Source organism: Harpia harpyja, chromosome 9, assembly GCF_026419915.1.
Source record: "Harpia harpyja isolate bHarHar1 chromosome 9, bHarHar1 primary haplotype, whole genome shotgun sequence".
In the NCBI taxonomy this organism is placed as follows: domain Eukaryota; kingdom Metazoa; phylum Chordata; class Aves; order Accipitriformes; family Accipitridae; genus Harpia; species Harpia harpyja.
This window is the reverse complement of record NC_068948.1, coordinates 41,601,093-41,623,859: the sequence shown is the minus strand read 5'-3', so window position 1 is coordinate 41,623,859 and position 22,767 is coordinate 41,601,093. Positions and strand designations below refer to the sequence as shown.

Here is a 22,767-nt window from a genome sequence, read left to right as displayed (position 1 = left end):
ACAAACAGGCAAGTGAAAACCTTCCACCCATGTCTGAAACCTGCCCGATATAACCCAAGTTCTTCTCCATCAAGGGTAATCAGACACAACCCTGCATGACTAAAAAATGCAGTTTAGTATCTCCAACAGAAAGATGCACGCATATTCCTACCGAGATGGGAAATTGGCATTTTTCTGTAATATTGTGCCAACACAATTCAGCGTCCAATGCAAAATGCCCATATAGGCAATTCTGTCTAAATCTGTCACACAAAAGATTAATTTCCAGCTTCTGCTTAAGATACAGGAATAGCTTAACCAAGAGGCATGTTACCTCCATTGTCTAGGTAGTTCCACTGCATTCTTATTCATTAATTTTCTTGATAAGATCAAGAAAGAAAATTAAAAAAGCAAAAGCCCTTGCTTTGAGATGAGCTGATAATTTAATTAAATTTCTTCTGTTCCATCTGAATTGCACTTGTTCAGGAGAGAGGTAAGGGTCTCCTATGAATTTATTTTATCAAGATAAATCCCTCTGCAGACCCTTCAGCTTACAGATCAGGTTCTGCTTATTAGGATTCCAACAAATTTAAACCAAATTTGATGCACTCCATAGGCTTTTCACTACCACACAAAGAAAACCTTCCCTTTCAGTGAACAGATCTTAATAAAACTGTATCTTGAAAAAGAATGGGGGAACAGTATTTGCTTCCTAATTGGAAGTTATATAGCTGGTTAATGATGACAAGTTTTATACAGAAAGAATATAATTATAAAGAATGGGGAGGGAAGGATTCTGAAGAGAGGTCAGTCAAGCTTTAAATGACTCATTTATAAAGCTTTAATAACCTTCTGTGGTACAAATGGATACTACTGAACTCCCAGTTGGCATCAGGGAAAACATTTACAGTAGCTCCCTTGATATTTTTTTTAAAGGAAGTTTCTGCATCTGTGACAAAGAGGCTGAATTACTCATCTAGGGAAAGAAAAAAAAAATTGCAAATTTCCAAATGTTGCCATAAGCCTGGAGGTCAGTTCTGATGTGTGGGTTATGACAGATGAAGCATTAGAATGTAAATCAAGAACTGCTAGACCAATATGCGAGAACGATATCAGATCACTAGGAAATGACACTAACTTCCCAGCATGCAAAGATAGACAATGATTGAGCATGTTGAATTTCAAACGTATGCATGACAGGGAAGCTTTTCCCTATGGGGAACAAATGTAAATACCACCTTACAATTAGCTAGCTACTTTAATTTGAAATTTCTACTAAAATTAGTGTAGCTCTAGGTATGTATGTTCACTCTCCTTTTCTTTCAACACATTATCTATATAAAAAACAATAATGATATTAACATTTGGCTCCTTAATCACTGAAAAACAGAGGAAGACTACTATTGAGACAACTTCCTATTATTTTAGATACTTCCTGAATGCAGTAGGTGCCTTCAAACTAAACAGGTCTGATAAAGAACACCGCAGTATTTCAGAAATTAGCAGCAGCCACAAGTTATTAGCATTATTTTCTCAGAAGTCACAGAGGATTGGTAAAGTTCCATGGAATGAAAAACAAAGTGTAGTACCTATCTTTACAAAGGATAAAACGTCAAAGCTATTAGCCAGCAGGCCTTCATTTTGCACAGAATTATTTGAGCATAAATAAATAAATGCATTTATAAGCACCTAAAAGATAACAAGATCAGTAGCAGAAAATGTGCGTGTATCCCAGCACACATATTCACATGTGCCTGTAACGAATTAGTGATTCTCAAGCCAGAAATGGCCAAAATGTCATGCTATTGTAAAAGCAATTCAGTAAGCTAGCACACTTGAATGTATAATCAGTAACTTCACAGAAAAAATACGTAAGAGTCTTCCTGTTCTACTGAGCACTAATGAAAATTAAGCTTAATTATGGTGTCTTTTTTAAAATGTGCGTCCCAAATACAGACACTGAATAACTAGCATGAATTCAGAGGGTAGGAAAAAAAATGATGAGGAAATTAATGAGATGGCATATAAGAAAAACATTGGGAGAACTGGACTTATTTATCGTCAAAAAGATGAGGGAGAATTTCCAAATACATACAATTAACCAAAATAAAAATACAGTAATTGCTTTTCATATTCACTAAGTACAGAGCAAGAGGCAATAGGTTTTAATTGCAGCAAGAAAATTGCTTTTTTTTTTTTTTTCCTTAATCTCTAGCTTAACTGTTACATACAGTTAAAAAATTGCATAAAGAACCTATAGAATTGCTGGAGGTTCTCAAGGACTGGTAGACAAATAGCTAGGTTACCCAAGATGTACCTTAATATAATAATTATATAATATAATATAATATAATACAATAAAAAAGCTCTGTCAATACCTAAACACTGCAGTATGTAATGCAGAACTCATGGCAACTGCACCAAGTCACATCCTAACTCTGCTTTAAAAAAAAAAACAACAAAAAACCAAAAAACTCTACATATTTTTCATACATGAAAGTACTATGCTTTTCTAGCCTAACTCACAAATATCTTTTATATATACTAGACAGACACATGGCATATATTTTTACATTCATTGTGTTTTTTCTTCCACTTTTCCTTCATCTGGTAAGTTGACTGTAGCTGAGACAGTCATTAGTGTTATTCAACCTACACGCCAAAGACCACTGCAGCCAGTGAGACATGAGAATTAATTCCAGATTCCCAACTGCTATTGATACCTGTCATTTTGAAAGATGCAAATCCAAGAGAACATCAGTGCTTTTTAATAATTTCTGCTATAATTAAAGACAATTTAATGCAACTCAAGGTAATTTAAGAGTTAAAAAATTACTGATTTTAGTATTTTGTTTACCTAAGGTATTTTCTAAGTTCCTCCATCTGGCAATAGCAATAAGACAGGCTTTTCCAAAGAGCTGAAGTAATCCCTCAGTTATAAGCAAATGATAAATCAAGGACTAAATAGTCTTTTGAGGTCCCTTCCTGTAAAGTTTCCTATTATTTCAAAAGCTAAGATAAAAATACAACTGGGTATTAATGTCCCACAATTATTATCTGTAGTGGAAATAGAGAAAAGAGAATAGGGAAAAAGGTCTACTAAATTGTGCATAAGCAACTGCAACAAAATTCCTATTAAAAATATGTCCTGATACCAGATTCTCTCTTTGGTGTTATTATATTTTGCATCATTACTTTGTTGCATCACTCCTAAGTTTCAGGGAGATTTCCAACACGATGAGCTGAAATCACTATTCGATGTAAAGTTAAGTATTTCATGTTTATTTCTAAAGATTAAGGAAATGGCACTTGAGAGCCTTTTTTTTTTTTTTTAACTCATTCCTCATAATGTACGCAAATTGTGACATTTCAGGGATTTCCATGTCAGACTGTATCACCTACTCTGTCAACAGATGAAAAAACAGCTCTGGACAGAAGACGTAAAAAGGTCAAAAGGAAGAATCTTGTTAACTTTCCAAGACATCAGTAAAAAAATATTAATTATTATTGGAAAGACGTCATTGGGAAGAAAGAACTTTTATGTTCATCTATACTGCCAAGACCTTCATTGTATCACAATGAAATCCTGTCAGTCACTTGGATATTTAAGTAACTATCATTACTGAAACACATCTGTCTTAGAAAAATACCTGTAGTCCATTTGACTTAATTCTATGCTTAAGAGCATTTTAAGATTAATCTTATCCTGAATGAAAAAGGTTTACTGGGTTGACTTAAAAAATCCCTATTCCACACTATTCCTCCATACCAGAAAAAGCCATTAGCATGTCATTGTTACTGCTCCATTAGCATTCAGGCACAACACCTGCATGCCTACCAATTAACAGTAAAAAGTTGTGTTAAACTTTGGGGAATCTAAATGACTATTTAATTTCAAAATACAACAGGAAAAAAAAAGCTCAATACTTCACTAGCCATTACTCTGTGCCAGCATTCTCCCATGGGCACCATAAGCCCTGTGGACCATATACCGTAAACCTTGTTACCTAAACTGTGTCCACTCACAGGGCTGATGGAGGGAAAAGACAGTGATGTGTTAAAGTGTTAAGTGACCTGAACTAGCAAACATACAATCCTAATGACAGAGCTCTTACTGCTAAGTATGCTGACCAGGTAACATCTCTCATCGTACAAGCTTACATAATTTATTCTCAGGGGAGCTGAAGTACAGCTTCATGGTGCCAATATGAATGAGGTATTCCGCCTTTGTCAATCAATTACTATGCAGCTCAGTAATCATGTTGTCTGCCCTCCATCCTTTGAAACTTTTTGGAAATTAAAAGGAGGAGGGAGAAGACCTCTGAAATATCCATATATAGGGGTAGGTAACAGGCTCAGAAAGCCAACAGAGTGTAACTCACTTTTTCTGAATAATATCTTTTTCTGTCTTAAATATCTGAAGGAAAATGTATGCCTAGCTATTACAAGATGGTACCTGAAATGTGATGAACAACCAGCTACAAGTCAAAAATCAGAAATGAGGGGGACAGGAAGCTTTTCTAAAGAGCTATATACATATGCTAACTCAATTTACAGTAAAGAACAATCCTGCTGCATAGTTCGGAGCTTATGAATAACTAACTATATATTATTATTTAAAAAAATAATCTCTCATGCAATAAAGGTGGGTTGCTCACAGGCTGTGTATGTACAGAGTCTCTCTGTTTGTCCTGCCTGCCTGGCACCGTATCTCCCCTCTTCTCTTTACTTGTATGTACGAGCATTTTTCTTTATTGATCTGTAGTCAGAAACATGATGTATCACACAATTCTCTTTCTTGAAACAGATTCCACCCGTAACAGAAGACAACATTCAGCTTTGTATCAAAAGGCACTTGCACATTATTAAAAACAAAAGAATTGCAGAGATTTGCATGGGAGCAGATTAATTTCTTGAGGATAGCAAGTCCTCTGAATGTTTAAAGGGAGTTCTCTTATAACATGAGTCAAAGATGAGAGTCTATGTTTTGTCTGACTGCACTGAACACTGAATGTGTTTTGGTAACTTCCAGTCATATATTGCTGTTCTGTCTTTAAGTGCAGAGCAAAAGAGTATCTCATCAATGTTCCATTTATTTAGTCAAATTCTTTTTACATAATCTCACACTAAATGTCACTGTGATACTTTTACTAGTAAGACAGAGGTTAAATTGGGGAAAGGTAAAAATGGAGCATACTGCAATAAACTGTATCTGATTCATTATTCATGTAGTCCAGTATGCAGTCCCCATGAACATTCAGTACCATGTGCCAAAAAAAGGATATGTACTGCAGACCAAAAGATTTCATTTTAAACTGCTGGAGAGAGAGAATTTTGAAGGGTAAGATTTTAATGTTACAAAATGCAATGTGGATATTCTTTTTATGCACAGAAATATCCACTCCATCTTAGAAGCTTATTTAGCTTGGCATGAGTGACAACCTGGTGCAAAAAGTTTCTCAGAGATCATCTTTGTCTCATCAGGTTGTTGAGAACCCCCATTTACAAAAAACTGTGCATCTTCAGTTTGCAGAATTACAGACCGACAAACTATGAAGTGAGACTTCTCCCACAGCATGAAGCAAGTAGCCTTTCCCAGTGAGTTTATCATGCAGGTTTTGCCAATTATTAAAAGCAAGCCGTGACAGGTAAAAGCAGGAAGAGAATGCCTGGGGAACAGAGATTTGTATAAAGGTTAGAGGCAGCACGGGCAATATTGGTTGCAAAAGCAATCAGGCAAAAGACAAACACAAAAAAGGACAATTACATCTAACTACACACAACATACTACATGACATGGATGAAGACTTAAACAATATGACATTTTAACACTGCAATAGCAATGGATACTGAATACATCATCTGCATACCACCACAATAATACGGAATTGAATATCAACACAACAACAGCATACTACAGCAAAAAAGACCTCACAACAATCTCCTAGTCCACTTTTTGGGAAATAGATTTCTCATTCAGATTTTTTTATTTTATTTTAATACTTTTACTGCTTTCTGAAGTAACCTTAATGCTTAGCACAAAATTCAGATAAATTTAAACTGCTCGAAATCTGTACTGCAATTGGCCTTTACTGACTACATACATCCAGCTTGTACATAGGAAGACAATGAGCATGTCTGTTTTGATATGTAACACTGGCCATTTAGCTGTGTAAATATGGTGACATCTCAGGTAACGATAGTCTTGGTCCCTGCTGAGTTCCTGTTTTTTCTTGTTTCCTACTTTGCTCTTGGAAAATAAAAGAGAGTCTAAACCTCAGGCTTCTACTGTCAAATGCAAGTTTTCATTTTGGAGGGTTATAAAACAGCAACAGGTAGGGGTGATGACAGGAAAGACAGGATTAACAGAAGGAAGGAAAAGATGTTGCCGAATGGAAGGACAAGAAAAGAGAAAGGAAGTTGCCTATTTTACACACATGACAGCAGCTAGTCAGCCAGCAAATAACAGCTGCCACTCGGCAATACTTCTGTCTCCTTGAAAGAGATATCTGCTAGCAGCTGCCACAAGGAAAAAGTAGTTTAGTTACTTTACAAGCTGTTATTTACTGGTTGCTTTCTCCCGTTTCTATTAAATATATGGCTTAAAATTAGTATCGCCAGCATTCACTGGATATAAAGCTTCTCAATACTCTCAACTTTAACGGTGATTTCTGCATATCCTGGTCTTCTCTTTCCACCAGCAAAACGTGCTGGAGAGCTACAGAACTATAATGAACATTTAAATATAATGTATCCAAAATAAGTCTGCCCTCACAACTTTACCTATCTACAGATGAATGCTTGAAGATCAGAGTCCCAATATTTTCAAGAAAAGATGTCTGGCTGTACAGTAATTCTCTCCTGCTTATAATGAGATAATTTGCTGCACTAGAAGGCACATTGTTGGATATCTTTAAAAAAAAAAAATCAAAATGCCCACAAACAACATAAAACTAATAGAAAAAATAGGGCTCAGAAGGAACTGCAAGAGTTCAACTAGTCCATTCCTTTTTCCATCAGGATAAATTACATCTCCATCATTGCTGGCAGATGGCTGTATTGCCACTTTTTAAAGACTTCTAGTGCTGAAGTGTTGCAGTGTTATACTATCCCCAAGAACATACTATAGTGTTTCACTTTTTTTTGCTAAATAGTATTTCCTAATACTACTCTAACACCATTTTCTAATGTCCAGATTGAAAATGCACTTTAAGTCTAATATTGTGTGTTCAGTCTCCCACGGACATGGAAATCCTGGGGTTTTGCCTCCAACTCTTTGCACAGCCTTCAACACTACTTAGGTCACACTGCTGTCAGGTCTCCCCTTAGCCTTCTCCTCTCTAGAAAAACCATCCCAATTCCTTCTCTCTCTCCTCATGGGTCATGTTTTCTTGAAGCATAGCATACAAAAATGGTCAAAAGAGGTCTCACAGGTCAGCAATGACAGGGATCCCAACTAGCATGTTTGCTTGTGGTAACACAAAGAGAACTTTGTAGGTGAGACTCTGTAAAATGCTCTTATTTTGTTTATGTCATACATGATCAACAATATCTATACAAGAGTAAATAAGAGCATTGTCAGGCCTCAGAAAGAATAAATATGTAGGCTGAATTTAGGCCAAATCGTGAACAACAATATAGACAGTTTCATTTGCTATCAGAATGGTGAAAAAAAAATATAAAGAGTAATCAAATGATGGATATTTTCTTGCTATTTTTAGGAATGGTGTAACGGAAACACAGGCACCAGTTTTCTTCAGCGATGTGATTATGTGTAAGATGTCAAGAGCATTTTACTTTAAACGTATATATGTTAATACAAGTAAAATGCAAATCCATGCAGAGGAGCACAGTATATGTAATAATGTAGAAGTGGAAGACTTCTGAGCATTGCTCAGCCTGTTAGCTCTCCCTCCATCTGTAACAGCCCCAAGGCAAGCAAGTATTTCAGTTTCCTGGGGCTCTTCAGTATGCTGTACCCAGAGTTTAGTTGTGCCAGCAACTCATAAAACATTATGAATGATGCAATACTTTGCAATTCTACTTGTCATGGTTATACACAGCCTTCCTAAACGTCACCCTAACTCCGCTTCCTTCAGCAGCTGACATTACAATTGCTTTGACAGCAGCAAAGCTTAGTCCTAGCTAGGCTAAGTTAGCAGACCCAAGAATTGCTACTTCAGCCGTGGCAGAGGTAGATGTTCCTTAGCTTGCACCTTCAGGCTTTGCTAAGCAGCCAACTTGGCTCTCATTGGGCAGTTCGCGTGCCACAGTCCATAATATGCTGCTTTGAGTGAATGTACTAACGACACATACTGGAATATTTATCTAAATTATGTATCTCCTGGGAACATTTCAACAGTGTTCAGGACCTAAGCAGATGTAGTCTTAGGCAGAACTGCTTCTCTCAGGGAATATTATTTAGGAAATATTTAAATATTTGCTCCCTTCTGTGTTTGCTGTGTCAGAAGACATCAAAAGGCTAATATAAGAGCCTAATCACTGCATAACCCATTCACACTAACACACTACTAATGTGATATTAAAACAGTCCAATTAATTACTCCTGATTGAAATGTAAGCATGAATAAAATGAACATTTCTCTATTCAATTTAGTGAAAGAGATGAAGGATCTTCTGTCAATTTCGCCAAGTTTTCTTGGGGAAAAGGAATAAATTCACCTTGCAGAGTTTCCAGGCATATGAACATTCGTTTCAAAACTATGTCAAAGTTATGTACAAATTACTGTTCTTCAGAAAATGACAATAGAAAGCAGCCCACCCTCCAGAAATAAATTCATATCACGCAGAGCATTTCTGTGGGGCCTGCCACATTCTACCAACACTAAGCTATACATTGCAGATATTTTAGTCCTTCTTGATTGCTGATAGTCACAGATCCAGATAGATAAACAAATGGCCAGAAGAGAAGAATCAGAGTAAAATTCCTAGCCAAATAATAATGTCAGGTTACTTAAATAGTAACTTAATTTCTACTATATATGTATATGGCAAAATCTTCATTAACACTGTGATACCACCCTACCTTCTGCATTTATAAGCCAATTATTTATTATATCACTTTATATTCTATAGAGATGAGCTGCTAACCAGTCATTGTAAATGATAAAGAAAAATTAAAAGATGAAGTCTACTGGACTGTCATGCAAATCACTTCGTGCTGATACACAATATATTCAAAATAGTTGCCACCTGCCTCCTTCAAAAAAGGATAATACTGTTTTGCCTTTTTAACAAATTGTCTTGTTTCAGCCACAGTTCAAATTTTCACCTGGTCATTTCACACAGGCACTGAAACACAGTGTGCAGTTTTCTGAAGACTGAACCCACATCTTTCCTAATAACCTCAGACAGACATTTAGCTCTGGAGGGGGGGAGGGGGGGGAAATCACTGAAAATTCAGTCAGCTACATACTCCTCCTATTGACATTCCTGTTTTGACTAAGTGACAGTTGCCAATGGTGGCAGGTGACAACTTTGAATTTTATATTTAAAGCTCTGACTGTACATTGATTCTATTTAAAGCACTGAATTTATAAAGGTAATGAGCTTCAATATTGCCCGTGTTACCACATACCCATCACCCTCCTTGAAATGAGCAGTTTGATCATTCCTGGTCAAACCCCCCATGATTAGAGCACCTCCCTGTGCTGCCAGTATTGAGAACAGGGACTGTACCGTCCGGCGTTGCCTGCTGACGGGGTTTTTTACATTTGACGTAATCGTGGTCAACTGGAGTGGCTGTGTAAGGTGGGGATGTCAGACCTGGACCAGAGGATGAGGGGAGGGAAGTCCCAGGGCCCGGCACTGTTCCAGCTGAAGAGTGAGAGTCTTCATCAATCATGCAAGCTTTTTCCCTGGGAGGGGCAAGAAAAAAAATAAAGTGTTAACATACTGGGGACATGTACAAAGAACAAAAGACAACTACATGTTCTTATGACATTTCCAATACAGGAACCAAATCTTACTAACAAATTCTAAATGATGGATTTTTAAGTGCAGGTTATATTCCTCCCTTGTCACTGGTCAATAGTAAAACATTCTTTATTTTGTAGTTGTTAATGAGACAAATTATGAGGTCTAAAGTCTCTTATCCTTTAAAATAAAGGCCATTTTTGCTTTTACATTTGTTAATAGTTGATAAAAAAAATTAATTTTATTAATAAATAGAGTGGCTTCAAAATGGATCACAAGATCAAAATTGTTCTATTTTGTTCCCTTCCCATCTACACTGTGCCAATTACTGAGAAGATCTCAGAGTAGCATGTAATCTTACTGTTCATGATACCTGAAAACTGCAAACATTAGAATTAATTCTAATCACTTTGTTTTGTTTATATTTCATTCAGCTTCATTTTAATAGTTTATTATACAGTAGTTTATAAGTATACTTTCAGAGGATACTTTGGGAAATTAGCACTCACTTTTCTGCAACTTTTGGGGTGTTCTTCTCCTCACCCCTGGCAAATGGTCCCTCAGAAGCTTCTTTCATGAAACTAACTAGTATCTCTGCATCTACTCCAGAGTCTGGTTTCCCCACAAGTTTCAAAATAGAAGCATGAAGTCGAAAGTATACCTAGAAAACACCGAAGTCCATTTGGTTGGCAGAGAATTCATAGCTCTGCAACCTATTACAAATAGTCTCTTCTCTGTAGAAACTGCAGGAGTTAGTAAAGACAGTCATTTGTTATCTAAACTTACCTGAATAAGACTTTTCCTGCCTTTGAAAGTTGCTTGTAAATTACAAGATCTGAACACCGTAAAAATTCTGCAACTGCAACCTATGGAATACAACAATGAAAGCAGACCTGGTCTCCTTGGAAGCAAGTCCTTGGGTATGTTCTAGATACAATATTTTTACCAGACAACACAGTGAAAGCAAAGGTGTTGTGGCTACTACTCCAACTCATGCATGAACTTTGACTTTCACAGGTATGCGATCCTTGTGAAACCTATCCATGTTTGATTTTGATAAAAACTGACTAATGAACTGTGTGCAGCCAAATCCAGAAGTGGAACTTCTGCCTGTCTGTCCAATACTGAGACTGTATGCATAAACTGCCTTTAAAACAAAACCAGCCTGAACAACAGGCTCCATTTTATTCTCCAAGTTAGTCCTGTAAATGTTCCCAGATGCAGAGCACCATGTACATATGCCTAATAGTATGAACTAATAATAACTGGTATTCCATTATCTGTAGAGAACAAGGTTTTCAAGTCCACGTATTTAACTTTCTTTTACCTCCAATGCTTCCATGGCAAGTTCTGGTGGATTATGGTAGTGAATCTTCTTTGGATATCGGGCAGCCTCCTCATGCAAGTAATGACCTGCCTGTTTGTAATGAAGCAGATAGACAACAGGAGGCTGTTTCTGCTTCTCCGCAATCTTTCCCAGCATGTAGTGAATAAGCCACTCCTCTTCATCGCCATCTCCCTCACAGCGAGATGCTGACGTAAAACACAATTTGGCTGTCTCCAACATACTGTCTCGACGCTCTTCCATCTGTGATCGAACAAAGTGTTGAGAATACATGAATTCACTGTGGCTGGGATGAAAAACTCTAAAAATACACTCCTGCATATAAAAGTGCATAAACAAGGTACATCACTTAAAACACTTTCAACCTAGAAGACATAGAACATATCCAAGTGATCAAATACATCCTGATGACCCACAAAACGTGTTTAAGGATAGGTTTTTGTTCATTCCAGTAACTGCTGACACAAATAACCAGAAGAAAACAGTAAGATGGAAGTGTAAGCATATGCATATAAATATAAATCTGAAAAATAACCAATATACACATCTAGAAAAATTTTACCACTTTTTCAGAGCTGTAATTATCTTAACTCTTAAAAAAAAAATTTATTTGTTTTGTTCTGCAACTGAAGTCTGCTAGAGCCACTATGGACCACTATCATTTGTGAAGAAATGTATTTCATCTTGCTTGCAATGCATCCAATTTTGAGCTGAATATGGCAAGAATACTCTTTTTCACACACACACCCCCCCCAAAGAAATTAAAACCAGCAGCATAAATTAAACTGCCATGCATTAATGTAATTTTCTCTCTTTGAAAAAGAAGTTTATAAATTTAAATTGTTGGGCTATAACAGAATCCTAAGCACTTGTTGCACTTCAAGAACTATAACATAGCCTTTCCTTTCCTAAATATTTTGTAAGGAGAAGATAATAATAAAGTTTTTATGTATGAGAAACACATTCCTGAAGAGATATATCTCTGGAAGGGAGATTATATTGTTCCAATTTATCTTTTACTATAATAGAGCTTTTCTTAGTAAATTATGAGTTTTTAATACATTCACTTGAAAAAAGAAAGATTCAAGTAGTCCCAAATAAACATTCTGATTTAATCCACAACTTAAGATGGCTGCTGTGTATTTACCCTTTATCTGATAATAAGAAATAACTCCAGCATTATCCCTGGAATTCTTCAGCAAGCCCCTCATAGCCAAGAGGCTTGCAAGACAGTAAGACCAAACTTTTGATAGATCGAAGGCATAAAATGTAATAACTTCATTTTCTGAGTAGTTAGTTTTGGAGCTCTTGGCTGTAACAACCCTCAGAAAGAAAAATCTATTGTTAGTTGTCATTTCAAACATACTATTTAATAAACCATTTGTTCTCCTTTAATATGCATGCTTACATTGTCTTTCTTCTTAGAGGATCAAACGCTGTGTGAGTGTCTCTGGGAAGTGCAATGCTAATACAGTTACATAGGCAGCTCAGATGCAAGACCCATCACCTTGCTGTAAATACATTCTCCTGGAAACAAGGGATGTTTGCAATACCGTTCTCTATAGTTCAAACACTAAGAGTTTTTACAAATTACAGCAGGTGCTCAGGAGCAGCACTTCTTTTTTTCATTCTGCTGCCAGTTGTGGACTACATAATATTTGTAAGTCGGAAGAGTTCAATCAGAAATAGAGTTTACTGGTCCAAAAAGACAGACAGAACATTTCCCCTAGCAACTCTTATCACTGTCTGCAAGTATTTAGAATTGCTCATTTTGGCTTAGCAACAAACTTCATAATAACTCTTTTTCATCATCATCATGCATAAAGAGCTAATGAATTTATAACAACTTTTTCTATGAAAATTCTACCAATCTCCTAATTTTGATCGTTTGTTTAAGTAAATAGTCCAAAAACAGAGAAAAGGGGGAGGATGTCTTTAGATACAAGAGATGACATATGGACACAGATACCAGAGCAATTCCTGATCTTTTCACTATTTAAATATGTATACATTTCACCTTTTCCTGGAAACATTATATGACATTTACAGAAAGGAAAGGTAAATATAATCCCCCTTTCCAGAAGGTTACAATAATTTTGTGTCACCTTCAAAAGATAATTCAAAGATCAGGCTCAAACTAATTTTACACAGGAAGAAAGAAAGGAAAAAAAAAAACCCAACTTCAAATACTGCTTGACACCACCAGCTTAGATGAATGAATATTAGAATTTCCAGTATTACTAAGTAACCATACAGTCTAATATGTGGTATACAGCATGTAAATATTTAATTTTAAAAGTTACAATGTTAGAAAAGATAATTTAAATATTTAAAATTTCATACTGCTCTCAGTTAGATCCCACCTGCTGCACAACTTCAGGGGGGAGTTCCGATTTCCACTGCTTAAGCTGTCGAGATGCAAAAGAATGTAGGGCGTAGGAAATGGTGCCATATTCTATCCACAAGGAGAGATTAGAGCTGTCAATCTCTAGGGCTCGCTTGAAGCAATTCAAGACAGGAGTAGAGTGCTTCCAGATTGGGCCATCACTTTTCAATTCATTAGAGTTCAACTTGTCCTGAATACGACTTGCTCGAGCCAGGGCCATCCCAGCCCATGAATCAAACCTATGCAAGCAAGAACATAACACATGAACAATTTCCCCGCTAAACATTACACTGAATGGCAGAGACAAGATTCATTTTGTTATATCTGCAACTTTCTCTTCCTTTCATCATGCGTTCTCTCAAAACGGATTTCTGCACCTCCTCCTCCCCTCATAGCAGAACAGAGGCTGTATAGCCTAAACCATACTGATTTTATTAAAAATAGTTCCCTAATAAAGCACTGTCCCCAGTAATTGTCACACATAAAACCCAGATGAAACAACAAGCTTTATTTGCCACGCAAAAATAGCATATCTGTATTTCTAATGGCAGCACTCCGATTGATTTCCTTTCTCAGTAACCATGCTGTCCTGTCCAAACATTGTCACCCTTTATTTCTGTAGGCCAGCAGACAGCCATTATGACATTTTGTATTGTTGGACTGAACTGTGAATGGTCTTTATCATTATCATCATCATTTTCCAACATAAAAATCAACAAAACCAAAATGCATTCATGTAGGAAAATTCTGATGAACAATAAAGATTGCTTACTGAGGGGACTGTTCAGGATCTAGTCCTGTGTTTATTAGATCATTGACAACACAGTCTGAAGAGTAGTTTCCATATTCCATAATCTCACATTAACATCTGGGGTCAATGGCTCTGGAATTTTTCAATTTTACCATGATTCTAACACCAAAGGAATAATCATAATGTTCTCACATTTTTTCTTGGAATTTCTTCCTGACTTCAATTGAAAACCCATTTCTGGGTCAAGTGACCTCAATAGTCAGATTCCTGAGGGGAATGGAAGGGGAACTGTAATACAGACATAAGAAGTAACATCTCCTATGACTGGGGTAAAAATACTATGCTACCACATAAAGTATCTTCTGAGCAACAAAATGTCACACATTAAAGTAAAAATGCATTCCACTAATTTATTTATGAATTTAGGTTTTAAACTATCAAAACTACAGGAAAAGGGGGGGGAGGATATTGGTAAATTCTTTATCAGACTTCAAACAAGAGTTTTAGCAATCTGCTAGTCACAGTTCCCAGACTAGAAGATTCAATAAAACATTAAGCTACAGCTATTTCCTTGTAGATTTCACATGTAAAATTGCTCTGTGCCTTCACCTTCCCTTTTGTCTCTGTTATGTGACTGGATTTAGAAGTAGTTTTCTTGTCTCAAACCTATCAATCTAGAGTTTTTGTCACTGACCCTCATCTATCAACTTCAAGACGAGTTAAAATGATAGCTAACACGTAATATGCAAACCCTATATTTAATCAGTAAATTTAAAGATTATTTAATTTCATTTTAGAAGACTTATTCAAAACATGCTTTATTTTTAAGATGAGAGTGCTTAATCTTGGTGGTATTTCAGTAAGTTGTAAATTATCAATAAACAAGGTGGTTTAGTTTGAATAGCACTTAAATACTTTACTTGAGCTTGTATTCTCTGAGTAGTCGTCTAGCAGCAAGATCAATACTTTTAGAAAGAGGTCAGCCTAAACAGTTAATCCACTAAAGAATGCTGTTTGTGCTATAGCTATGCTATTAACCAGTGATATTTTTCATTCCTTGTCATGTATAAACATGCCAAAACAAAGAACAAAAGGTGTAAAAGAGAAATATTGATTCAGTTCTTGCCCTTCCCAGTTATTCTTTATTTTAATTTAGCTTCCCCCTCCCCTTTCATTTTTTGGTTTTAATTTCAAAACAATCAAACACTTAACACTAGGGTTTAGGTTTTGTTTTGTTTGTTTTAGAGATGCCTTTAATTATACAATTGACTTATGATAATGGATCGCAGGTGGGTTTTTTAGGTTTGTATTTTTTTGGTTTTGTTGGGTTTTTTTAACTCCTAAAACCAAAATAAATATCTTTTGTTGTCCACTTTTCAGTACTGAAAGAAGTGAGAAGAATGAATGATGTGCAGCAGGATCCAATAATACTAACCTGTTTGGACAAATGCAAATGTCGTGCATGTAAAATTTAATGGCCTTAGACTGTTCTTTATTCTTGAAATGATAGTCTGCCAGAAGATAGTACAACTCAGTCACCACTGGTGGAGAATAGTCTGCACCATCTGGGAGAGATGGTGCCTGAAAATAAAAAGAAAGTAAAGGTTCATATTAAATAAAATGTTCATATTAAATGAGCTGCACACTTGTTTCTTCCCTGTAGTGAAAGTAGCCTTTTCATCATAGAATATGAAGGTATTGAATATGAAGACAGTGAAAGCATTCCACAGATACACAGAGCACCTACAAACACTAACGAACATCTCATACTGACTCCCTATTAATCAATATCACACCTTGCCATTCCAAAACTAAAAGCTTTGGTGGTGTCATTCTTATTTCATTTAAATGCAATTACCCGAGGAAATCCAACATCATGGAATAAATCACTCCCCCTATCTCAAAGTCAACATAAAAATAACAACAATAATTTTTACTCCTTTCAATTTTATTTTATTTTTTTTTTAAAGCAGTTCATTATACCTTGCTGCATGTTCCTTCAATGTAGGCAGATACAGTATCTAGGCTCAGCATAGGCTTGTCTGTTCGAGGAACAATTGTAGCAGTCTTCTTCAGAAGGTTGGCCAAATCAGCAGACACAGTGCTGGTTTTGTAACTATCAAATTCCGGAAGAGTTTTAGGCTTAAAATATTCAAACATGAACAAAGCGTCTTCCCATGTTAGATCAACCTGAAGAGGGAGGTATATTAGACGGGAAAAAAATTATCTCAAATTCCAAAATTCAATAGTCTACTAATGATGAGTTTCTATGGCTTTTCTAGTTCATAAGAATATACATATTACTCTAGCAGGAAACAAACTTCCCAAGAGAAGAATGACTAAAGGCACCATTAATTTATGCTGCTCACAAATATAGCATACTGCTCACTGATTTAAAAGACTAAGGTATTGAGCTGTAACTTATTGTATGCCACTGAAAAATAAAGTCATTCTATTTGCTTAGAAGAGTTGCTCAGAAAAGTTGTTTATAAGCAAGAGTCAATTGCAAGCATCCTGAGTGACACTGAGATCATGGGTAAGATACGGAGGAGAAAAGCTTTACACCTTCAATTTCAAACTCAAGTAAGGAGAATAAATGAAACGGGAATCAGACAAAATTCTGAGACTCAAAAATCTTCAAACTCTCTACAGAAAGGTACTTTCAGAATTTATTCCTCATTTTCCCTTCACTTTTCTTTCTTCAAAATAGTAAATAAAAAAATAAAATAAATTTACAGTTCTCTTCTGCGAGACTAAGTTTTTCTCCTTTTATTGTTCATCTCATTCCTGTTCAAAGGAGCCAGAAAATTGTTTTGCTTGTATGAAACTGTTCTTCATTTATAACTCTCTAATCACTTGTGTTTGATAAATGCAAAAATCATCTGAGCCTTCTGAACAAAATCAATGATGTTTCAAGGCAGAGGACTGCCAACCTGCTTTTTCTGTCCCTTCCTCAATATTACAACCCTCTTCCCAAGGCACTCTGTAACTATTCTTCTCCCAAACTCAACTGAATTTCACACATTTCTCATAAAAAGCTACCAGATATTTAACACCATAGATTTCAAAATAAGCTATAATATAATTTACTTGCATAACTTTTTACAGTGACATTTTTCACTTTCATAAACTGCAAGGTTGGCTGCTAATGTTTTCTTCTCCCAAGCTGACCTTTTTCCTCTCTAATTTTCCTCAAACTCGAACTTCTTCTCTGTTGAAAACAGGAAAGTCATGGCTCAATAAAATCGATTTGTCAATAGTTTAAAAAGGGCAGACTACTGTGAATAAGATTATACTAGCATTTCATTTCAAATATCTGACCCTCTATATTCATAAAGGCTTCCATATTTTTTAAATTAGTTTATTTTCTACAATATGTAGAATACATAAATTTTACAAGGAAATAAAAGTAATCTTTCTCAAAAATATATTAAGGTGCATTAAAACCAAACAAGGGTATATCTTTCATCACTTCAGGATATTCCATGACATTAAATAATATGTATCTTACCTGCTGTACTGAATGTTCTTCTAGGTACCTTGCTTTGCTTTTTTTGCTAGGGAAACCATATAAACAATAAAAACACTGTTCCAAGGCTGTTTCCAGCTCTTCTTTGTATGGATGAGTATCTTCAGAAGTGGACGCTGCAAGTTCTTTTTGTAGTACCTGAACCTACAACACCACAAATATCAATGAAAAAGTCAATGCAACCTTCAGCTTGCAGACAAGTTGCCTAGTTGTCTGAAGGCAGATGATGAAAACGACACTAAGGTACTACATGTACTTTTCCCCAATTACAACCAAATATTACCCATATTTCTAGTCTCACACAAGAGTTTTAAATAGTACTGTAACTGCAATAAAGTGCTTTTACTTTTCCTCCTATGTTAATTCATGAACTCTTGTCTTCAATCAATGAGATTAGATACTAGCTTAATGTTTCAGACTTAAGATCATTCAAAGTTTTCCACTAAACTCCAAGTTGCTTCTATGAATATAAACACTACCGTTTGTCAACCCTGTGAATAAGGGAAAGGCACAGAAGAATTTCTGCCCTAATTCCCAAACATCAATTTCCTCTGCATGGAAAAAGGGGAATGGAGAGGACTTTGCAGAAAAAGAAGGGATGGCTAATGAAAATCTGGCTAAAAGGGATATAGAATTGCATAATATGAATCGTATTATACAGATGGCTACACACCAAGGAAAGTGGCTGGATTGATCCCAAATGACTAAACACTGTAGCAAGTTGCTATCTTTAACTTCAACATTACAAGAAAAAGTACCCAACACTAGCATATTTTGGAAGATGTTATTGCTCTAAAACATTCATTAAAGAAAACTGCAACTGAATGCCAAACGACAAAAGGTAATTCTTTGAAAATTTTCACTAAGCTTCCTTAAAAAGCAAACCAAACAAGAACACATTCCAGGAAGACATTTCGAAGTCAGTAAAAACATGTTCACCAAGAATAACCTGTGTAGTGGGATTTTGCATCTTTATTTCAAAACCAAAACAAAACCCACACTTAATCACTGAGGTTTAAGAATCAATTCCAACATGTCCCACTACAAAATTTAAATTTAAATGAAATGTGTAAGTAGAAATTACATTCATAATATCTTACACATGCAACAGTAACATGTCATGTGTGTCCCCAGTATCAGAATGCACCTGTTATGTCTAAAGAAAACTCATTTGAGGTGGTAGAAGAGAAATGCTTCTACTGTAATCATCACTTGGGATACTGAAGGGTACAGAAAAATACCAAGTTCTCCACTGTGATTTGCCTCTAAAGTTTTAGGAAGCTGTATATGACCAGGAGAGTTCGATTAACTGGTAAGTAATTTCCTTTAACATTTTTCCTCTGATAGAAAGCATCAGCTTTCATTTATTCATTTTAGCAAGATCTGACCTCTCCAAACCAGCCACACCCATTCCTCAACACACTGGCTAACTTAAGAGTCTCCTCAACAGAAATTTTGCAGTCATAAATTGAAAATGCAAAACATTCACCAATTTGCAATTCATATAAAAGCTCATCATATTACTTTTAAAGTACTTCAGCTGCCTGTTTATCACCATTTATCATTTTTCAACATCTAGGATTGTAAACTCAATTATTTATGCATACAATGCATGCTACAATAAGTTTCTCATTATGATTGGCTTTCCTGACACTACAAACACTGCACATCATCACAAGGCAAAATTCTGTCATTCTACATGCAAGAAGCTCATTCGTAAGCGCTGAGATTAACTATAAAATGTTAATTCTCTTTTGCTTAAAAGATCCGTGCTAAGAACAAGGTACTATTTATTAAGTCAAAACCCTGAAAAATTAAAGACAATTCTTAGAAGGCATTTCAATTAAATTTTGAGTCACAGCAATCATCTTTGAGTCACAGCAGACACCTGATTTCCACTATTTTTCCTGTAAGAATCAGTGAACAATGTTTGAAATTTACCAAAAGTGTAGATAAGTAAGTTGAAAGGAAGAGGTAAGCATCACAGGATACTGTAAGAAAAGCATGATATTCCTACTGCTGCAAACAAAATCACAACTAACACCACTAACAGAATTCTCATTTGAACCGTGTTCTAAACAATCTCTTGTGTTCTTATAATTCTTGGCAGTAACCCAGGATTGTTCTTAGTAATTCAGACTTTGACTATTACTAAAGGACTTAACTACATATTAATATCTTCTCTTGCACACTACCTTGAGCAGACAGTTCACCTACAGAAAGTGATCATTTAATATCAGTCTTTAAAACATACTTTTAACATTCTTGAAGCTGCCTTTCTCTTCAAATAATTCACTCCGTTTTATCTTTGTCTTTCCTTACCCTTCCAACACACTCTTGTCTCCGAAAACTAAATCCTTGTGCTCGATAATACTATATAATATTTCAGTTTAAGAAGTAGGCAATTCTGTGGCTGAAAATTGAAGATTCTGTTCAAAGTACCTGATGACATTTGCAAAGATCTAGCTGTAACTACATTCACAGCTCTCAATTATCTGTAGTTTATCCAGGTTCACAGAGCACACTATCTGAGTCCCCAGGCTGTGGATACAGGCAGACTATACAGTCACAATTTAGATTCATCACTTCGGAGCACCGCATCTAAGGGCAAGCTCGAGTCTGGAAACAGGCTATCTATTTTCATGAAGCACAGGGCCTGAGCTAATAAGCCCTCTGCACCCAAGGCAGACCCATCCAGAGACAACTCAGGTGTATCAGCATTATGCTCCTAATACCAGGGAGACTGAGGAGAGTAGGATGCAGAGATAATCTAATAGTCCTACACTACATCAGCCTCAGTTCAAACACTGTTCATTAGCTCCAGCCCTACCAGGGTGAGCTGACTCCTGTAGAACCCCTCAGGCTCTCCGCACCATCCTTCCTAGCTGTCTAAATTACTGTCCTAGACACACTGCTGCTCAAATGCAGAGGTAGATGTGGTCTGGCACTGAGCTGTGGCTAATAAGCTCCAGGGAGTGCTGAGAAGGGAAATTAAAGAGATTCCTGAGTAGCTCTATGCAGAACTCGTCGTGATTTTCTCTTGGCTGAAGGTAATAAACCTCAGTGAAGTCAAACTGAATCTGTAAAGTGCCACTGAAATATCCCTGTAGAGCACTGCCCACTGAATGCCACGGTACTGTGTATCTGGGTTTTGCCAACAGCCAGGCTACCCCAGACTGTCAGTACTCTGCACAGTGAAAACCTGACTGCACTTTAGTTTCTAAGCTAAGGATAAAGTGAGGCAACAGCAATACACAGGAAACTTCTTTTCTGGTGTAACAACTAGACCTGAAGGAATAATCTTAAAAAGGTCAATAATGAATGGGTAACTCCTTTCATCTAATAATGCTACAGCATTACTGCCCAGACACCCATTTCTCAAGCATATTAGATCTTTTAACACACTCATTTAAAAAACAGATCAAAGAACAGCCTTCACACACAGGGAAGTGAAGAACTGAAGTAATTCTTCATTCTCATCATCTTTGTTCAGTAGATGAAATCTAGATGTATATTTGAAGTTACATTTAGTTAATAACATGAAAACAATAGAATTACTTTTTTTTTCAGTCCGTGGTATAAAATCAAGGCAGGTATAAGCAAACAAATCAAATTTATCAACAGCAGAACAGCCAAATACATCACAGCTTCAGGATCAAATCTGGGTAACACCACACAGTCTGTGGGCAATCGGTAGCATTCCACATGCGTAACTGAGGACACACAATGGCCTGCAAAGCTTTACTCTTGTGACTTGGAAGAAACATATAACCAAGTTTAACTGCAAAATTCAAAACGCAGTTTTCCTGGCTGACAGTTAAATATGCTCTTTTTTACATGTTAAATAGTATTTACCTATATTGAAAATGTGCAAACTTTATGTAACACTTGACAAATTCTGTTCTGTGAAATGAGCAACTTCTTTAGAATCACTGAAACAAGATGAATATGGAATCCCACTGGGTTATTTTAGCAGCAATTTTAAAGAAGTAACACTGCAGTTTTTCTCATCTTGTGAATGAGGTACAGTACTATCAGACTGTTTGGTTATTCCTACTTCTCTTTCAAATCCTGGGAACAAAATAAAATACTAGTGCAAGAAGCAAAACAGAGGAGAAAACTCAGAAGAAAACAATTACTATTCTCAGCAAGGTAAGTCCACAGAACAAGGGGAATTATGACAGGAAATAAACTGTTCTCAGGTTTATTTTTAATTTTATATCAACACTCAAGTGTTCATTTCTATTACTCATCAGATTTTAGAAAACTGACTTCCAAACAGGACATAACTTTTTTATTCTAATACTTAGGTATGCTGTCATTCTTCTTACATTCAGTACTCTTAATTTTTTCTTTTCTTTAACGTAAGAGTTCTCACAATTAAGACTTTTGAATATCATTTTGATTATTGAACATAAATGAGCATGATTCTTGACTTCTTGTCTTTCTAAGAAATCACCCTTCAACGTATTTTTAAAAGCAAAGACTATACCCACATTCTTCCTCTTAAAGGTCACTAATACTTGAAACTTGGTCTCACAGTCTGTGATAACAGAAAAATGTCCTTAAAAATTTAATTTTGCTTTATACAAATTTAAAATACTTCAAGCTTCATCTGAAAGCAAGTTACAGTATTTTTGGTTTAAAAAAAAAAAAAAGTCCATGTACTGAGTTGCTCAGCTTTGCTGTCAGCTATCCACATCCCTGCTACCAACTATCCACATCTCTGCTGCATCCATTCTTACATTTAACATCTTTGACAACATGATAAGGTATGTCAAGCATAATCACTCTCCCCTTTGAGCACGAGTAAGACTTCCACCCAAGCTCTTTCTGTATCT

At 36.0% G+C, this 22,767-nt stretch overlaps 1 protein-coding gene across 7 annotated transcripts in view; it reads right to left on the bottom strand.

Moving 5' to 3' along the window:
* CABIN1 (calcineurin binding protein 1) overlaps positions 1-22,767 on the bottom strand; it is a 120,436-nt gene that overhangs the window by 75,895 nt on the left and 21,774 nt on the right. For 5 of the 7 annotated variants that reach the window (XM_052798162.1, XM_052798167.1, XM_052798165.1 and 2 more), the window contains 7 exons: positions 17,909-18,070; positions 16,381-16,587; positions 15,833-15,978; positions 13,624-13,885; positions 11,243-11,503; positions 10,425-10,576; positions 9,679-9,857 (listed from right to left, as the gene is read on the bottom strand). In XM_052798162.1, coding sequence (XP_052654122.1) covers positions 9,679-9,857; positions 10,425-10,576; positions 11,243-11,503; positions 13,624-13,885; positions 15,833-15,978; positions 16,381-16,587; positions 17,909-18,070 — 1,369 coding nt within the window. The remainder of the gene's footprint in view (positions 1-9,678; positions 9,858-10,424; positions 10,577-11,242; positions 11,504-13,623; positions 13,886-15,832; positions 15,979-16,380; positions 16,588-17,908; positions 18,071-22,767) is intronic. The other 2 variants (XM_052798166.1, XM_052798169.1) reach the window with 1 other exon arrangement.